Here is a 20,353-nt window from a genome sequence, read left to right on the forward strand (position 1 = left end):
TACCTATACTCTGACGCTTATATATCACATATCATGGCAAAATTTAAATATTCTGTAAATATAATACCTCACCCAGTAGAATGTAACTGTAACTGTAAGAACAGTTACTCAAGTACTGCTCTGATACTGAAACTTTTGATACTTAAGGTCAATTTTTACCTTTAAGTTTTTCTTAAAATCAGATGAAATGAGACTGTGTTCATATTTTTCCATGCAGATTTACAGATTAGATTGTGTCAGTGACTTTTTCAGTACTGTGGAAGTAGTTAATAAAGACAAAAAACATCTTATTATGTGCTTAGGACTTATTCTTATTTTTGTTGCAGTATCAAAAGAGGCATTATGTATCTTTTTGTTATACTTGTATCGTATCAAAGTTTAAAATTCTGGTATTGTGACAACCCTGTACTTTGTCAGGTGTTTATATGTCTGTATCCTATGATGGGCATTTATAGCAGCTCTCGTTCCTGAAATATTTTGGTTTAAGTTTTTGTCTTCATGTCGTTTATGTCAACCAAAACAATCCAATCTAAAATCAACACAAAGCTGCGAGTGCACCAGAGGACAGCCTGTAAGTAATTGTTACAGCTGATTTAATCCCCTTTGGTGCAACAATAAATGAATTCTGCAGTACCACCTGTGCCTTGACACGGCAAACAAGAAAATGTCTCCTTAGTCTTCCAATATTTCAACATGTAACCATAAACTTTTTAATAACTGTGAATTATGGGTGCAGTTTTGGTGCCAACGTGGTGTAAAACACCCACTGTTCTAATGAATTAAACTGAGGAGTTCGCAGAACTGAGAACACTCCTGAAACTGAGGAATGCAATGATGTTTTGGGAATTTATTAATTAATTTAGTCCTGAAAGGAGAAATAGATGAGAAGGAAAATTAGGGATTAAAGGGAGAAGCTGTAGATGCAGTATTTTGGACTCTCAAACTAAAAGCGCATTCGAAGATTTTTGTGAGGTATTAAACTGCACTTTAACATCCTTCAAGACTAACCTTTTCTCTCCCGTTTCTTTTTCCATGGACTCGACTGCGTGGCAGAGAAGAGCCTGCAGAAGCTGGTGTCCAGTATTTATATCAGCCTCAAGCGTCTGTGGGAGTGAACGAACACAGCGAGATAAATAGATCAAATCTGACTCATTACTCAGCAGCATTACAAGTGTAGGTGAGACAACCGCTTCAGAAAACACTATTTATTCAAATAAGCCCTCAATTTTCCTGAGATAATCGCAGAGACATATTAAACAAGCGTCTGTGCTAATGAGACCATTAATTCAACTACTTCAAGCTTTAGTTACCAAACATTTCTCTGTCAGCATGCTAGAAATCAAGAAACACATGGACAGCGTGCAGAAGTGTTTATGAGACTCATCTGCAGACGCAGGGAAGGAAAAGCCTTGATGAACAAACAGTTCATTAAGGAGATTTAACAGAGTGATCAGTCATCATTTAAATTTGAGTAATTAGAGTTATTTGCCAGTTCTTTTTCAAATTCAAGAGATTTTTATAAGTCAAATCCTAAATCCTTTAGAGACTGTGGATGTATGAGGTACTTTTGATCCATGATATGATACCTTCATCGCTCTTCTGTGCCAACAGACAGGCTTTAATGTCAAAATCAGTCTTTTTTTTCACAGAACACAACAATCATTTAGTTTGTTTGTGTTGCTGTGTGACTTAAAAGATTAGTTTAGATTCACCAAAGTCACACAATACCAAAGAAAAATCAACAGAGGACCAACAACAGGACCTGTCCACAGCAGGACTGCTGTTTCTCCAAACCGGGGGCCATGTAGGCCGCCATCTAGTGTTGGTAATACGCTAAAATCAGAACTATTCCTTTAAGATACTGGTTCCACTCGGTCAGATTCTAATTAATTAACATATAGAGAATCTGAAAAGTGAGTTGTACCTGATGGACAGTCAGCATCCCGTGGAGGTTAGAGTAACTTTGAGGTTGTTTGGACGCTGACTCCTCCTCAAGCTTCTTCTGGATAGATGTCAAGTTCTTACACTTCTCCTGAAAGCTCTGGGAGCAATGATGTTCAGCCTGCAGCTTTCTGGAAAAAAAAAAAAAAAAGATGAGCGAGAAATTAGACCACAACTGGAAGCTTCTTTTGAAATGCACACATCTCCATGTTTTTCAAATGTATTTTTTGGTGCTTTGAGCGCCGCGAGATGAGTGCCATCTAATCCCATCATACTGCAGAGAAGACAAACATCTCTTTGGCCGACATCTCCAAAACTCTGCAACTCACACCAAAACAATGTAGATGGATAAATAGCACTTGATTTTGTGAATTAAAATTACAGACAAAAAAAGCATAAAGGTACATTTACCCAAAAAAGTCTTAATGATAATAATATGAGTAGTTGTAATTCATTATTTCCACCCCTGATCTCCACTGTATCCCATCAGAAAATTAGGTACAAGCTGTCATTATAATGGACTGAAAACAGAAATCAAAACTATACGCTGCCTTATGGTGTTTGAGCTCAAACATTTTACTCCTAAACTTAAAGAACTGGACTGTTGGTTACAAGTTTTCATGTCATTACAGCTTTGTACATCTTGTTAAATAGCAAGATGGATTTCTGCACAAGGCAAAGCATGACTGAAACTCTCAAAGAAACATCGGGTACAGCTCTTTTTATACTCAACACAACGACACACTGGATGGATTTTCATCTGTGCGTCTTTTTCAGAGAAACTTTCTCACCTGTGCATGTCAGAGATGTGAGTCATGCTTTCAGCCGACTGCCTGCTGAGCATGTGGAGTCTGTCGCTCTCCTGTTTGTCGAGGGTCACACAGGAACTCATCTCCCTGACGTCAACCAGTGACGCAAACAGACCACTGAACTCAAAAAGAACCTGCTGCACATCCAAGAAAGAAAACATAAAGCACATTTTCAGTTCAGGAACAAAAGGTGTAACACCCCAGCCCTGTCAGAACCATGTCGAGTGGACATTCTGAGCCTCAGTAATGTTAAAAAAGTACAACATGACTACAGCTTATAATAATGGGTTTTGAAACTCCTGATATTATTCATCGTCTTACTTTGATTTAGAACATAATCGCACTAAGTTTTGGAAGTACAGCTCCTGTTATTTGTTTTGGGAAACATGGAGTATAATGTTGTTGTGGAGTTAGTGAGTTGGCTACAACAACAACTTTTTGGAAATGTTTTTGCAGAATCTGAGAATGACGTGTTTGCAATTAGTAATGTAATGCAGTTATCTCGACGGCACAAGTTAATTATTTTGTTATTTTGAGATAACGAAGAATTGTCCTCTTAATTAGAGGTAAAGTTGATGCTGGACGACAACTTGCTTCAACTACAGGCTGTTTATCTGATAGGACATACTGCTCCTTTAACTTGTGACCTCAAGACAACAGAATTAAAAATAACTGCAAGCACAGCTGTTCTTGGGTTCCATACATTTTGGTGTTGATTAAAGCACACCGAATTAACAGCTCCTGTTTGCAATGTAACCATGTAACCACAGGCAGTATCACCGGTTTACTTTGATACGGAAGAAAATGTAAAAATGTGACGATCTTGAAGCAAAGTCTTGATTTAAAAGGAGTGTCTTTTTTCAGGTTGGATTTATTCAGGGTGAAAGATGACCAGATAATGATTCATGACATATTTTGCAGCTTGTGCCTCATGTCTCTTCCTCTGCGCCGACATTAATCAAACAAAAAGATCATTGATGGGAAATAAAAGTGATTCTGACCAACCTTCACGGAGTCTGTGTCATTCAAGCTGGCCTTAAGTTTATTCTGTATATTCTGTGTTTGTTGTTCAAGGGCCTCCAGTTGAGTGTTAAATAGGTTCTGTTGCTCCAAATCCTCCTGCACACAGAGAGAAATATGACGTTAATATTAAACTGATCGGAGTCGCCACCATTGCACAGTTACAACCAATAAGTCTGCTGATGTCTTCACCTGAAGACTTTTCTTTTTCCCTGACGTTGCCTGGCTGAGCTGCAGGACGTCACGTGACAGCAGTCTGGTCTCCGATTGGATCAAATTAGCAGCCAGTGGTTCTAGGTGTCCAATAAGAGGCTTGGAAGCCGCAAGAACATCTCCCACGCCGCTTTGCAAATCCTGAGCAGCTTCTTGCAACTTCTGGCATAGATGAGAAGCAGAAAAAAAAATGAGAAAATCGGGACAACGATGGAGAAATGCAATGTCTGTTTTGGCTAATTACTGAGTACTGACTGTTTCCCACTATCTAACTAACTAATGCAAACACTGAAGATCATTTTCCCTTTTGAAAAATGGAAATTCTCATTTTTCACAAATGGTTCTGACTCAAGTATTTCAAAACAGACCTTTGAAGAGGGAAGAAATGGGGGAAAAAAACAACATAACCGGAGGCCAAGCTTGTTTTTTTTGATTGAACATGTGATTCAGAATCTGCACTGTGCAGGTTCATGAGATGAGCTGAATCGACACAGAGCAGACCATCACTGACATTTCTGCTCATGTGCTTTCCGTCTATTTCTTTTCCAAGAACAGGAAGTTTGTCACTGAGGAAAAAACATGAAATTAATTTGTGAATGTGAATCGGACTGGTTGCCTCTGCTCTCTGTGACTTTCAGTAAAACCAGAAATATAAATTGATTCAACAGATTCTCAGATTGTTGCCCTAAATGACAAAGTCAGTGTTTCAAATGTGACACATTTTGATCATCCTCATGTCTCCAGTGGAATAAGTTCTGACTTACTCAGGAGACATTATCAGATTTAATGCTGCTAAAGCAATAAGGAAAGAAACAAATCACTGACTTACTAATGTTTCTGCTTTAGGGTTTGAAAAGCCAAGTGCCAAGATTAAAGATTCCTTGAACATTACTGTAGTAGTTCTAGTTTCCCACTTGATATATGTAGCTACCAATACTATATTTCAAAAGCTGTGATGTACGCTGTGTGGTGTATCGGTGTGTCTCACTGGATAATTAGCGGCCATTTCAGTATATAGTGGGAATCTGTCTGTCAGGTGGAAGGGACACCAGCTTTTGGCCGTTGAAGCAGCCTGTTGCTGCAGGAGTTACACGTGTGGATGTTTGTTTGAGTGTTACTGGAAACGTGTTTGAGTTTAATGGTCAGTGCGAAGCTTGTCAAGAAAAATAAACAGCAACTGGCAATTATGTCTCGGAGTGTAATTCGTCAGACATGGTGATTATCAGCGTGTCAGTTACGTTATTCCGGCGGAGCCTCTCGCAGCCTCTACAACTCCTGAGATGGAGGGATGCTGTCCCGCCCACCCACACTCAGAGGCTGAGGGACATCATGTCCCTGTTCAAACCTTGAAAAGATCCACTACTCAGTTTATAACTCAAACATAAAAGGTCCAGAAGGTGCGGGGAGCTTTCCAGAAGAATCTTCAGTCAAACTTAAGACTTATTTCTTCACTCTCTTTTTGTCTTTTGTCTGTGGATTTCTGTCATTAATATAGTCGATAGAAGTTTTCCTTTCTTTTATTTATTTTCCCTTTTTTCTCTAAAGACAAAACCAGACTTCCAGCACCTTTCTGTGATTCCCCAGGCATTTCATTCTATATGGTATTCTGGTTTGTAGATGAAGCTAATGTGAGGTGAGAGACAAGACTGCACAATGTGCTCTATAAAACTGACACATCTGTTCTTGCACTAATTTGCACAAATTTGCTCTCTACATAGTTTATGTCTCAGTTGCCTGACTGCAAATCAATGACTACAGGATTGGTGCACACTCTTGCACCAGCCTGCATATTCAAACTTTGCTAAAAGCCCTGAGCTCACCTCCACTGAGTGAACCACAGCCTGCGAGTCCTGCTGAGGTGAAGAGCTCAACAGCTCCTCCCACTGCTGCCACAGTTTTTGCAGGCAAAGGGAGCATCGATCAGACAGGTGAGTGTACTCCTGCCAGAGGGACAGCGTCTCTCCCGTTTTTGTGTGTTCGTCCTTCAGCTGCTGCAGAACATCCTCCCACCTGTAGGAGCACAATACATCAGTTCTCTTTAACTCTATGATGTTTATGTGCATACAGGAAGACTAAAGTTATTGGATTAGGCTGTAGTACATAATTTATTGATAATTGGTATTCCATCCACAAATCAGCTCTTAAGTTTCAGCACATAATAAATTGATTGTGTCCAAGATTTCACCTCAAAACTTGAGCTAATAAAGCATAATAATAGACTTTTTATTCCTTTTTATGTTTGAATTTGATCCGTGATTTTGTTTTAGTAATTTCAGCCCACTGACTGTTTTCGCTCTCCTTCCATTTGATCATCCAGAGCCTGAGCTGTTCCACGATGAAGAGTTTTCACAAGACTCTGATAGGATTTGTCCACTGACGCCCAAAGCTCTTCCCCTTTTCTCTCCTTCTCCAGGAGTAGCTGCACACACAAAAAAACACTTTCACATTTTCACTTCAGGGGTGCAATTACTTCCCTAAAACCTAAGTATAGAGACTGGCAAGGACAGAACAAATCTATCAAAATGAGATTGAGGGGCTTTTAACTTCCTACAGTTATAACTGGCTGTTTCAGAGTAGCTTTGTGGCTTCTTTAAAATTGCTGCTAGAAAGCTGTGAATTACTGTGATGATCATTATGATAAAATACAACATGTGATTTTGTCCTCTTGTAGCTGTAAGGCTGTTAAGTGCACATGTGTACAAGATTACGAGCGTCAGTGCTTTTGCTCACCTGGAGGAGGTCCATGTATCCTTCTGCCTGCTTTAGTGAGAACAGAGGCTGATGCTGCAGAGCGCAGCGCACCCTAGTGGTGTGCAGAGAAACCTCCCTCAGATCTCTCTCAAAGCAGCCCCACTCCTCCACAGTCTGCTGCAGAGCTGGTGTCAGAGCTTCCACCTGCAAATTAACATGAAGGAGAATGTCTGGTAATGCAGCATCGCAGTTTCCTTGTTTTAAATAAACAGGACTGTTCTGTTACTTTTCTCTAATATAAAGATGCAAAAATACTGACCAAAAATTCTGCAGGTGTCACTGCTAGATCTCTGGTGCTTCATGCTAACACTGATGGTAATAATAATAATATTGTGCATTATGCTAAATCATTGGTGACTTGTACCATCAAAAGTCTGAGGACTAAGAGTGTCAATATTAAATCAAAAATCGATCGAAATGAGCAATCAGAGGTAGGAATTGCAACTGTCCTTGTATTTTTTCTTTATCTCCATCTGCCATTTACTTCTGCAACCTCGAAAAAAGGTCCAGCAAAAACTTTTTTTCCTGAGAAAATGAACTATCTTTATGTTTCAATTGATATGATGACTTTTACAGAAGTTTAAGTAAATCTGTTTTAACCTTAATAAAACCTGCATATTTTGCTTGGTTTGAATACATAAATCTGTCCAGTAAGAAAAACTTGATAGTCTTGTTAAAACTGCCAGTAAGATCTCTGGGAGCAACCAAGCTTTGGGTGATATAAAACTGCCAGGACCACCCATTCTAGAGAGAGTTTGAGCTACTGTGCTCAGCCTCCTGTCTCAGGGCACCTGTTCAAAGGATTAAGAGACTTGATGCCTCTTTTATTCCAGGAGCTGACAATATGCTTGATAGCAATTAGCACTCTAGCTGCATTCCTTACACTACTCTGGTGCATTTGCACACTTTCATGTCCACATTCTTGCATGTTTATTTCCATTTCCTTGCACTAGTTTTGTGATTTATTTATTGTTTATGTTGTTGCTGATGTTGTCCTTTTATATTATGTCATTTTGTGAACCTTTGCTGCAAAACAAATTTCCCCAGTAAAGGGGATGATAAAGAAAACCTTGAACAAATGTTTCCCTGTCTGATTGCCACTTCAGATTTATTTTTACCTGTTGATTAAGATCCCCACAGGCACGACAGACGCTCTCTGTCTGGTCAGAGAAGGCGAGATCACAGGGGTGATCCTTGTCCTTTTCAACATTCAGCCGTGTGGCTTTCAGCTCCTGCAGAGCCGCAGCCACCTCCTTCGCTCTGCCCACAACAGCCTGGAAGAAAAACAGAGCAGTCTCAGATCAGAGGACAGCAGCAAAAGAGACGGTTCAGACATGCACCTGCTTATATCCTGTCGCTGTACCTCCAACTCCAGCAGAGTCTTACGAGCCCGAGTTTGACCGGTGGGTCGTTTCCTCTGATTCAGTTGCTTTTTCTGCTGTTCTATCCAGCCATGAAGACGCCGTAACCGCCTCTCTCTGTTTGCACAAGTCTGCTGCATCTGTTCAGCTTCATAAGCCTGAGGGGTCAAAACAAACCAGTGGCTGATTCATGTGTAGAAACGAAAGTTTTTCATTGTTGCTCCAAAAGATGTCCTTGGGATTCTTTGTTTTGAGTTTTTTGTTGCATAAGCTCTCTTCCACTAGATGTCACACTTATATTTTACATTACTGCCGGTTAACATTCAGATGTAGAAAACAAACCCATACAACTGCTTCACCAGCTCAACTTAGTTTTAATAAAAATTTAGAGAACAAAATACAGGGTAGATTAAAGTTAGATCATTTAATTTCACGTTCAGAACACACCTGGCTCTCCAGCTCTCTCTGAACGCGCAGCAATTGGAGTCTGAGGGCGCCAAGTTCCTCTGCAAACATTGTGCGTTCTGAGCGATGAGCCGGGTTGTCCACTCCCACCACCTGAGGCCCAGACTCGCACAGGAAATCAAGGAGGAGCAGCCCGTTGATCATGCCTGCCTTTAACTCCTGAGACAAAACATTACATAGACAGAAATCAACACAAACAACAGAAAACAAAAATAAAATAGGGGAATTTGCTAGTTTTCTTCTGTGCATTTGTAAATTAATTTAAAGCAAATTCTGCAAATAATTTTCTAGTTGTTCCCAAAAAAAGAAAAATGTAAAATGCAAAAATGTGCAGAATATGTGTGGCTGATTTATTTTTCTTACTTACAGTAAAGTTCAAATAGACAACAACTGAACATGCGTACACAATACAAAAGTTACCGTTTCTCTCTGCTGCCTGTCACTCCACTAAGCCCCTGCCACTAAAACCTACAAGCATGAACGGCAGCAAAAGGACTCAGTTGCCCTGCTAAACCTCTCTGTCTGTCATCACACATCTTTGTCACTCATCGCAAAGCCGAGTGTGGAGCAGGAACATGTTCACGCACGATTTTAGTTATTGGAAATTCATGACAAGTTGCAAGATTTGCAGGATTTTCCACGACTGAATCAGGTTTTCACCATCTGATAGGATGTGGGAACATCAGCATTTGTAGGACAGCCAGTAGGAATGCCCTCTATATGAAATGACCTGTGATTGGCCAAAGTGTTTAAGACCAGTGAGAGGAAGGGATGCTAAAACTTAGTATCATAAGTGTGAACAAACAAATTTTGAGTTATTCTTATAAGTTCTGTAAATTTAGTAAATTGGCAAAGTTTAAAATAAAAGTTCTGACACTGAAATAATGGTTCAAATAGTACCGTGTGGACGGTGGAGGTTTAACAAGTACCTGGTAGTGCTGCAGGATTTCAGTGATCTGAGCAGCATCTTTGGCCTTGAGGAGAGTTTCTTTCTCGCGGCTCAGCCGAGTTTCCATCTTCTTCAGCCAGCCCTCCAGGTCAGACAGCAGCTTGACCGGCGGCCATGCTGACAGCAGCCGCTAACAGACAAAAGACAAGAAAGTGATTGAACTTTGCACGAATCCTTAAAGTTTTCATTTCATTTATCCAACTAGGCAGTCATACAATAAACATCAGTTTTATTACAATCTGTCTTCTGTGTCTGTCCAAATGATTTAATCTTTCAATGATGCATAAAAGCTTTTCATCCTCTCCTGAAGTGACTGCCAAAGTGGAAAACATCAAAATGAAACTTCTGCTGTGCAAGACAAACCTGGCAGGACTGGTCTAATTATTAAGACATAGAATATCTGTTTCCATTCACTGGTGATATATGGTGAGGAAAAATTAAAAAGTGGCCTTCACCTCCTTTTTTAAAAGTCCTCCCAAAGTTTCCTGTCCTCAATCACCCCAAAGCAACAGGGTTTACACTCCCCTTTACTGGAAGGGATCTCTCAATGCCTCATTATTTTTGAAAACCAACAGCACTTCCACGGAATTTGGATCATTACATTTCAATCCACTGGAGGACTGGAAAACAGTAATGTTCAAGGTTTATGGGACCAAATGGTCCAACATTTGGAGAAGCAGCCACTGGTATGTCAGACAGGCCGGAGATCGTCTTGACCACTGAATAATTTATTTAAGACAATTACACCAGAGTGCAACTATTCATCCTTCAGTTGTGGTGCTACTACTGTGTATTGGAAACTCTCAAGTGTTTCCTCTCCAGCTGAGGGGTAAAACTCTCTGTGAAAACTGTACCTGCTGCAGCCGGTCTTGAATCTTGCAGTGGTCAGAGGTCAGCTGGCTCCAGTTGACCTCCAGCTGTGCGAGCTGAGCTCTGAGCGCGGGACAATCAGCTTCCCTCAGGTGGAGCAGCTGAGTGGCTTCCTTGGACACAGACGCCCTCTTCACCGACATGGCTTCAGTCTCCATGGAGAAGTCCTGCAGGATTGTGGGTAGAAACAGTGTCATTGATGCATTTTAAACTACTGCCTCAACATTTTTTTTCCTGAACTGTCACTAATGAGTGCTGAATGTTTTGTTGACAGTGCATGTCGTTTGTCTTTGATTGTATGTCAACAAAATTTGAAAATTTTGAAAAATATGAACTATGTAAACTATATACACATTTCATTTATACAGATATATGGATAATTGAACCAGATAATTGTAATACACAGATGGTGTGGAGAATTTCTCTAAGAGAAAGAAAATATAAATAATATTGCCAAGCGAAAATTGATAATTGCAGTCAAGCCGTAACATTTACAGGACGTTTTCACAGTATGAAGGCATTATTGCAGGGGATAATTTGACAGTGTAAATATAAATATACAGGATATTGCACAGGAAAATTGCACGTTAGAAATGAAGAATTAATTGTATTCACGTATAAAACAAATGTATTACTGTACTGTATTATATAGAGAGTGATATATCTGTATATATACATAGCATATAATAATATGAATATGTAATTAAATCATGCAACACGTTTGAGTTATTCCAGACCAAATTTTGGAAATTTATAATTCATGATGTAAATATTATTGAAATAACAGGTTAAACACAAGTTAAAACTGAAATGCACGTCTAAAACTTGACAAAATTTTACTTAAACACTGGCTTAAGAAAATATTATGGCCAGTTATGAAAATTCATCTTGCTATATGAACCACACAGATTTTTTTTTGTTGTCTTTTGAAGCTGTTGTCTTTTTTTTTTTTTTTTAGAAAAAACTAAAAACACTGTGAACCAAAACCAAAACAAATTGTGTCCTTTTTTTAAAATAACTTTTCTTGTGTTTCTCCTGCAGGTTTAAGCTTCTTTATGGGATTCAAACCACCAAAATCACTGTGAAACACATTTTTCTCTTCCTGGGTGAAAAGGCCACACAGTAGTTGACATTAGTCGCTGTCCTTTTATGATGTGGTGAGCGGGCGAGGAAACTTTACCAGCAGCTCGATCAGATGGTTGCGAACACATTCCTGGTTCAGGTCAGAGGTGTTGGCCAGGTCTGACCAAGCCTTCAGGTGTTTTCTGGCACCGATCAGCCAATCAGTGACCGAGGCGAAGTCAGTCTGGAATCTGTGGGGAGGACGAGAGAAACAGATAGTTCACCCAGTGTACCAGAACGAGACTGTTCCTTAACAAAGAGGGAGTTAATAATTAAAACTGCCTGGCCTTCACTGATAATAAAAGGGGGAATATCCCACCTGACCCGGCTGCTCTGGATGTCTCTGCAGCGTTCAATCTCCTGCTCTGTCCGCATGTAGGCGCTGCGCCATCGCAGCTCCAGGGCGCCTCCTGCACGACTGAACGTGGCAGCAAACTGTGGCTCAGCCTGCAGCACCTTCCCCTGATCCAGGAGCAGTCCTGAAGCAGCTCTGCTCTCATCCAGCTGGACCAACGTTTGCTGAGTGAAATGGAGAACCAACAGTGTTTATGGTGAGTTTATATCAAGCTACATGAAGATTCCTCTTGACAAGCCAATTATAAACACTAACATTTGAAGAGACAGCCGGGACCAAGTTTGGTGTAAAGTACAGAAAATGGTGAGTTTAAGGAGCAAGAATGAATGTTATAAAATGGTAGAGGAAGGCAGACAGGTTAAAAGGGGAAACATTCATTCCTTCAGTTAAAAAAAAAATTACAAAACAAATTAATTTATTAATGAAAAAAATAGAAAAAAAACTCCTTCTACCAGGGATGCTTGAGTTTATATAACAACGTCATATTAAATTGTGCAGGATTTTCATATTTTCTGCATTAATTCAAATGGCCGGGATAACTTTTATCTACAGTTACTAAGAATAATTAACAAAAATTTGAGAAGGTTTTACATTACAACACACAGTAACTTTGAATGCAAACATACTGTTGAAATGGAGACCAGGAGGAGATGAAGAGCAGATAAAGGAGACGAGTGTATATAATGTGCATCTATTCTTGTATTTGTGTCTGTAACTGAGACTCCAGACTACAGTCTAGTTCATACTCTTCTTGCTGCATGAGCAAAGAAGTTTTTTACATTACATCAACACTTCTGTCCATATTTGCACAATTCCTCTCTCTCTGCGAGTCTGCGACACTCTTTTTCTTAGTCCGATGACAAATGAGCACCACTACCTCTCCCAGGAGTGGATAATAGTTGATCAAAAAGATTAGCTCTATTAGCACATTCATGCACAACACTGGTGACAAAAAAACAACCATTCTTATTTTCAGGTGATCATGCACTAGTGAAAATATGCTTATAAATATTATATTTAATTTCTGCTACGTTCAAATTAAGCTCATCAAAGCTGAGGCAGATTGCACCTTCTAAAGCCTCCGTATCAACATGTTGAGTTTTAAATGTGTGACTATATTTTTCTCTTCTCTTGCCCTCACTATGCTAATGCCATCGCTTCTGCTCCCTTCACCCTCAAATGAATTTAAACATATACAGAAGTTAAGGCACGTTCTCTAGAAGCTGTTGGGAACATGCAGAGAAGTCAAAAGTACAATTGTGCATACAAGCTGCAAAACTAATATTATATTATAAGTATATGCAGTATTATAGTCCGGGAAGAGGCGAACAAAGGCACACACGAGAGGGAATGTGTGCAGGATTAAAAGGAGGCACACAAAGCTGAAGATATGTAACAAGTAAAAAAAACACGAAGGAAAACTCTGATAAGAAAACAAACAGATTCAGTGTTTGTATGTAGTGTGACAGGGTTTACCTGACAGGCATCCAGTCGGTGCTGTACTGACTTCTCGTCATCTCCCTCTGGTTCCCAACTGCTGAGGAAGGCTTCAACATCATCCAGCAGCCGGCCCAGTCGACCAAAATTATCCTCCCACCGGGTCCACTCCTGCAGCAGGTCCGACCATAAACCCACTCATCAGTTTTAACATTTCATGCTCATCAAAAAGCAAAAAGAAAAGAAAAAGAAAATCCACTTTTGTTTATGTATGAATTCATATGGCCCTCAGCAAATGTGCACTACAAACCTGGATCCTCCTTTGAGAAGCCACTTCCTGATCCAGAGCCCGTTGCTGCAAAGCTTTGGCTCGGACTTCCAGCTGTACCCGCTCATCCTCCTGACGCCTGAGTGCTTCTGGCTCGCGTTGGAACAGATGCTGCACAAAGGCCAGCTGAGACCTGAGGACCTGCAGGAGCTTCTGGATCACCCAGAGACCAAGAGTGAAGTGGAATAATTGCACAGTAAGACTGATAAATAAAGCAAGAGAAGTGAAAACGGAAGTCTAAATATCTTTGTTTAGAGATGGATACACACTTTATTTATCCCTGGAGGGGAAAATCCACATCGCAGCAGCATTACATGAACAAATCATACAAATAAGAATGCAAGGGAATAATCATTAGTTGTTTTAAGTTGCTTTTAACACTGGACGTCTCTTTGAAAACCATCAAGAGGCTTCTACACACTCTTGGGAAAGTGCCTGGCTTAAATTTGGTCTTCGCCTGCCTGTTGAAGAACTTGTTGAAAGCACAGCGAGATACCTTGCGTCTGCAGAGAACGGCTTGAAGTCGGCCACGGCTGTGAACCCGGCTCATCTGCCCTTCTGTTATGCATTCTTCACCCAGTTCCAGGAGGTGAGTTATCCCCTGAAGCAAGGACCGGGAAGCTTGCTGTAGCTTGGCTTTTTCCCCTGGACTCTCCCTCAGATGTTGGCCCAGCACACACTGCTGAGAGATGCAGGAAAAGCACCAAAGTTTAAGGAAAATACCATTAACTTTTGAAACACACATCCTGCATCACTACTGCTTTGATTTGACTCTGTAATTAGGGCTGATAAATTACCGGTTTCTTTTTTATGCTCTGGATGTAGTCAAAGCCATATGGTGAGTATAGTACAGTTTATTTTCTTAAGAAAACTGAAATGTTGCCTATTAATTATTATAATATTTCACCATGTATTATTAACATCAGAAATCAATATGTAGCAGTTTAGCTGCTCTCCAGTTGGGCCTTTCTTGCAATCTAATGTTGTTATGAGAGTTAATTCATATTTAAAAGCTTTTTTATCCCAGTGTAAATATATAATAGGCAAATGTGCAAAGAACTGGTTACCTCCAAACTGGGAGCATCCTTTATACTGGGGAACATCTCACTTTCTTCTGGTTCAAACTCATCCAAAATGCACCAGTGGTTGGAGGAGAGCTCCTGTGTGTCAAAAAGTATTGTGTTGTTTCAGAACGGCGGTGAAACAAGTATTCAGTATTCCTTAACTTAGGTAAAAGTAGCAATACCACAATGTAAAAATACTCTATTACTACAAAAAAGTCCTACATTCAAAATTTTACTTAAGTAAAAGTAATTAAATATTCTCTCCAAATTGACTTATGCAAGTGTAAAATTAAGTATTTATCACAGAAAAAACTATACATAAAAAATAAATACCCTACATACACCGTTCACTTATTCAGATATATAGATATTATGCATAACTGTACAGGATAATGGCACCAATATTGTAATGCACACATGGTTTGTAGCATTATACTAAGAGAAATAAAAACAAACTGTATTTATATCTAAAACAAAAATAAAATATGCATGTTATATTACAGAGTGAGACTGACATACATATAAATGGATACGGGCTAGAATATAAAAACAAATATAAAAGATTTATATGTATATATACATAGTATATAATAATGTGCATATGTAATGTGTGCATTTATAGTAACAGAATATGTATAAATATTAGTAGATATAAGAGTTAGGTGATAAACTTTAGAAGACCTAAAGAGAGATCATGCAGCAAATTCATCTAAGTTTATTTTGGACCAAATTTCTGAAATTTGAAATTCATATTGTGGGTAAAACTTAACATATATACATACTTAAGAAAATAATATATCCAGTTATGAAAATTTATCTGCCTATACAAGTGACTACAAGGTAGTTTATGGCAATGTTTCATATTGCATTAACTGATTGCAGATTTAGATTTTACACATAAAACATACGATGTAACTAACAGCTGTTTCTGAAAAATAAATGCAGTCAAGTAAAAATGACATTAGTTCCCTCTGACATGTAGTGGCACAGAAATATCAAGTAGCATAAAATGGAAATACAAAGTACAAGTACCTCAAATTTGTATTTAAGCCAAACTAGATACTTTCTATCACAGGTTCAGACCATGTATGAACTCATTTAATAAATTAGAAATGGATGGCATCCAAATTATTATTCCATTTAGAATTACAATTGCAGATTTTCAAATTTTTTACAGCCATTAAGCGTAATAACAAAAAAACAAATATTATCATCACTAGAGACTGTAAGAAAGACTTAATGTCTTCCTGGAATATGTCAAACTGGCCCTCATTTGTATTTCAAACCTGATGTTGGTTTGTGACGCCCAGATGTTCACAGAGCTGACTGTGGGACGAGGTGAAGACCGGCTGGACCGTGTGCAGACAATCCTGGAGGGACGTCAAACAGCGGAGAGCTTCTGGTTCTCCTCTCGAGAGCGCAGGTCTGGACTCCGATTCAACTTTACTCAACAGCTCCGAGAGAGTCAGCAGCTCAGTGGAAACACACTGTGCAGGAATTTAATGAGAAACACAGAAAATAAAAAACAAAGGAAAAAAAATACAAAAAAATACAGTAGATAATGTGTACTACAGAGCCACCAGTCACCTCCTGCTGTAGCAGCCTCAGCTGTGGGTCATCTTCAGCAGAACCACCAGGAGTCAACAGAAGATCCGTCAAAGCGTCCAGACAGAGGAGAACCCTCCGTACAGCTGTGTACAACTCCTCATTCACAGCTGGATGTGAACCGTCTGCAGAGCTCACCTGGGAAACAACCAAGAGCACAGTGATCAGTGTTTGTCTTGGTAAAAAAAACCCACTTTGTTACTTTATTTTATTTTATTTTTTTTACTTTATTTTCTTAAGTTGACTAATTTTAGAAACGTGTAGGTTCTTTCTTCATGGAAACTGGCATTTAGAGAGGGGGCCAACAAATGCTCTCAACAAATCAGATTGTTTAAATATAGTTTCTAGCATGCTGATTCAGTCACCTACATGAAAATACATCCGGAAAGCTTTACGTGTTTGCAGTTAGCGAGACAAACCATCAAAGATTTTCTTTAACAGTCACAGAGATCCATTAATTTATCAAAAGTGCATCTCCCAACCAGTTCTTTTGAGCAGGACCTGAATGCTAACATTTAACCTCTATAACTTTTGTACGTACTATTCGTCTCAGCATGGTAATTGACTCGTGTGTCCGCTGGAGAACAGCTGATGCAGATCCAGTTGATATCAGCTCCCTTTCTGGAACCTAAACAAACACAGCGAGTGAAGGAGAAATAAAAGATGCAGTGAAAAATGTCACATGGTGCAAGGAGTTCAAACTCCTGCTGCATTAATTCATTTTCCTGTCAGGACAAATACTTTTTTTTTTTAACATAACAACCATAGTTTCAACCAATAATGTTGTATATTTTTTAAGGTTCTAACTATTGCTCCCCCTCAGTGTCCGTGAAATTAGGAACTTTATAACTCTCAGAGTAAAAGCAGCACAGACAGAATCTTCCTCCTACTCCTTCATTTCATTCCCTGCTCATCAAACTGGTTTACCCCACCGTTGTCCTGGAAACAGCTGTGATGGTGGAGTTGGTAGCCTAGCATCCACATCTTAGAAATCATTTTGCTTCTATCTGTTGAGTTCCAATCTCACCCTCATCCACATTAAAATAAATCTGAATGTTTTTCTGTATCTTCCCACCTTTTCGCAGGTCCTCTCGTCCTCTGAGCTCATCGGGGTTTGGTGCTCTTCCTTCACTTTTTTCAAAGTGGTCAGTTTTTGAGAGATCTGGGTAAAAAGTCGGCTCCACTTCATCTGCTTCTCATCATTGTCCTCACGTCCAGTCAAGCTAGAGACCAAAGGAAAATACAAAATATGTCTTAGTCTCTGGTATGTAACACGTAACAATTGATATGACCTTCAAACTGTGTTTTACCTGATCGGCACCTCAGATGACACCTGAGCTTGTTGGGATTCTTCCACCAAAATACTCGGACTGGTGCCGACTTCATTTTGCTCCTTTAACACATTTAGAGCAGCCTGGACATTGTAGAGAAACAAGGGAAAAGAATAAATTAACTGCAATTTTTTCACTGTTTCTATTGTGCATCATTTGAATATCCCATGTAAGAAAAATCACATTAGACATAATTAATGTTCATGTCTTAATATGACTGACTGAGCAAAATTCTATTTAAGAGAATTATTTTGAAAATCTCTTTTCATTCTCAGACACTTACCAGATCTTGACGGTGAGCTGTGGACAAGGCCAGATCTTCACCTCCCTCCTTTATAGACTCCTCTGATGCCGTCGCAGCAGTGAACGGAGTTACAGGTCTTGCAGGAATCAGTCTTGTCTCTTCCACTGAAGCTGCAGCCTGAAGGGACTTTGCGTGAGGGTCGGGGACGAGGGTTTCAGGTCTCGGTTGGTCCGGTGTTGCAGCAGCAGCGGTAAACTGATCTTCGGCTGCAGTGATGAGTGGCTCAACCGTCACAGTCTCAGGACTAAACGCTTTGCCAACACCAGCTCTGGAATCCATTGTTATTAATCCAGTTTGAACATTTTCTGACTCTTTTGCTTCAGGCTCAGGCTTCACAGATAAAAGCTCAGTTTCTGCATCTTTTGAGTTTGTTTCCACTTCAGAAGAAAACTGTTCAGGCGAACTTTCCAGCAGCTGAAAGACAATTAAGATTAATTAAGACTTTTTTAGATTCTGGATCAAATGTATGTAAATACATAAATCTGTTATTGTCAGATTTTGCCGGTGAATTGAATGCATTAATTTTTATTTCATTTTATTTCCAATTTCCCCCCAATATATTTTCATTGCTCTTGTATGCAGAGTTTCTCTACCATAATATAAAAAGTTAATTTTTTTGCAAAAATATGCAGACAGCAGAGGAAATAAAACGGCCCTTGTCCTGATGTATGTCTTGTAATATAAAATGCTGTTTTAAAACAGATTAAAAATAAATAAAAATAATGATTAAGATTTTGCTAACAGTGATCATTCTGTCAGTGAATAAAGACAGGGGGCAAATGCAATTAATTAAAAAATGTCACAGTTTGTCATTTTCATTGTTACTGCCATATTATTTATCTGAATCGGTGTGCAGTTTAACCCTGATGAAATTTCTTAAATACAACAAAAAATTTGGATTTAAAACAAATGTTCTAAATGTCCAAAGTTCTCATGAAATAAGTCCAATCTTTGAAATGAAAAATATAATTTACCTGAACTTCTGATAGTGGCTTAATTTCAGCAACATCCTCACTTTGCACATCTGAAGCGTTGAGCGTCTCCTCTGGGTCCTAACACATGAATCAAATAAATATACAAATGCAAATGGACATTTTCATCATGCGTGTGTGTGTATGTGTGTGTGTGTGTGTGTGTGTGTGTGTGTGTTTGTGTGTGTGTGTGTGTGTAAGAAGACAGGTTCCTGAGGAGCGACATGTTTCAAGCAGCTGCTCCTGACAGGGCCAGAGTGAAAGCAGGACAGCCCGTCTGACACAGCTTCATGTAAACATGTAAAAATGTGCCAAAATCCTCCACAGCACCGGAAAAAGAAGCAAGATTAAAGCTGAAAATTATTAGTTGAATCAAAATATAAATAAAAGGAGGAAAAACACCAGAAGAAGGAGTCCAAGAAATTTTGAGTTTCAATCCAAAATACACAGAATCAGTTTGTGTATTGTAAGTCTTAAAAACATCTATTTGTGAGACTTAACTGTTAAAAATCACTAAATTTAAGCTTGTAAAGATTTAACAACAGCAGGCTTAGCACTGTTTAAAGGGACAGTCTGGGTTTTTGGGGTGATCAACATGGCTTCAGTTTGGAGAAGCAGCAGGAGTACTGATACAGGAAGCTAAACAATGTACAGCTGTGGACACAGTCAGTGGCAAAATGTAGTTTGGCCCCCTGAATTTTTTTTAATCGGTTAAAGTGTATGCTGCATTTAGAATATTTATCACTTTAACTTGCTGTCAGAAAACTTTTATTTTCAAGATTTTTTTTTTTTTTTTTTGCCTTTATTTGATACATGACAGCTTAAGATATGACAGGAAAGTGGACAGAGAGAGACGGGACGATATGAAGCAAACGGGTTGCAGGCTCAGCACACGGGGTGCATGCTGCACCAACTGAGCTGCAGGGACGCCCCAGACAAATGTTTTTTTTTAGTAACCAGCTGTTATAGATCTCACTCCCTCCAAAGCCATCAGACTCTTTTGACAAAAAATGTTATTGTGTGACTTTTGTGTTTTAAAAGGTTGATTTTGATTTACTGAAGTACAATAAGACAAACAAACTAGCAGACTGAGTCAGCGGTAGGGAGCAACTCTGGCGGTTTCTCATCAGAAAAGGCTGTCTGACAGCAAGGTGATGCAATAAAATATTCTGAATATAGTGTACATTTAAAATGATCTTGACTGTTTTAGGTGGACCTTTTATTTAAGTGGCTAAAATACTTTTTGCTGCTCACCCTGTCCACAGCAGTTCATTGCTTCATGAGTGCTGCTTCTCCAAGCTGGGGGTGTCGACCACCATCTACTGTAGGTGACACACTATGACTATAGATAAATACAACATAATTCAACCCCACTTCAAAATATCCAAACTATCCCCTCGATGTGACATTTTGGATTGAAGCCCAAAATAAAGGAGGTACCCAGAAACATGCTCTCC

At 39.2% G+C, this 20,353-nt stretch overlaps 1 protein-coding gene across 1 annotated transcript in view; it reads right to left on the reverse strand.

Annotated features, from left to right (window-relative positions):
- syne2a (spectrin repeat containing, nuclear envelope 2a) overlaps nt 1–20,353 on the reverse strand; it is a 98,063-nt gene that overhangs the window by 24,173 nt on the left and 53,537 nt on the right. The window contains exons 67-92 of the mRNA XM_084738218.1: nt 18,900–18,977; nt 17,905–18,339; nt 17,601–17,704; nt 17,366–17,513; nt 16,832–16,918; nt 16,273–16,428; nt 15,972–16,172; nt 14,689–14,781; nt 14,118–14,303; nt 13,604–13,774; nt 13,333–13,464; nt 11,821–12,020; nt 11,560–11,692; nt 10,364–10,546; nt 9,490–9,639; nt 8,543–8,719; nt 8,098–8,253; nt 7,853–8,008; nt 6,714–6,878; nt 6,269–6,402; nt 5,804–5,993; nt 3,963–4,145; nt 3,756–3,869; nt 2,733–2,887; nt 1,925–2,072; nt 1,009–1,103 (exon numbers count right to left, since the gene is read on the reverse strand). Of these exons, the coding sequence (XP_084594344.1) occupies nt 1,009–1,103; nt 1,925–2,072; nt 2,733–2,887; nt 3,756–3,869; nt 3,963–4,145; nt 5,804–5,993; nt 6,269–6,402; nt 6,714–6,878; nt 7,853–8,008; nt 8,098–8,253; nt 8,543–8,719; nt 9,490–9,639; nt 10,364–10,546; nt 11,560–11,692; nt 11,821–12,020; nt 13,333–13,464; nt 13,604–13,774; nt 14,118–14,303; nt 14,689–14,781; nt 15,972–16,172; nt 16,273–16,428; nt 16,832–16,918; nt 17,366–17,513; nt 17,601–17,704; nt 17,905–18,339; nt 18,900–18,977 (4,130 nt within the window). The remainder of the gene's footprint in view (nt 1–1,008; nt 1,104–1,924; nt 2,073–2,732; nt 2,888–3,755; nt 3,870–3,962; nt 4,146–5,803; nt 5,994–6,268; nt 6,403–6,713; nt 6,879–7,852; nt 8,009–8,097; nt 8,254–8,542; nt 8,720–9,489; nt 9,640–10,363; nt 10,547–11,559; nt 11,693–11,820; nt 12,021–13,332; nt 13,465–13,603; nt 13,775–14,117; nt 14,304–14,688; nt 14,782–15,971; nt 16,173–16,272; nt 16,429–16,831; nt 16,919–17,365; nt 17,514–17,600; nt 17,705–17,904; nt 18,340–18,899; nt 18,978–20,353) is intronic.

The sequence above is a fragment of the Lutjanus erythropterus genome, chromosome 15 (genome assembly GCF_056507025.1).
Source record: "Lutjanus erythropterus isolate fLutEry1 chromosome 15, fLutEry1.hap2, whole genome shotgun sequence".
Classification (NCBI taxonomy): domain Eukaryota; kingdom Metazoa; phylum Chordata; class Actinopteri; order Lutjaniformes; family Lutjanidae; genus Lutjanus; species Lutjanus erythropterus.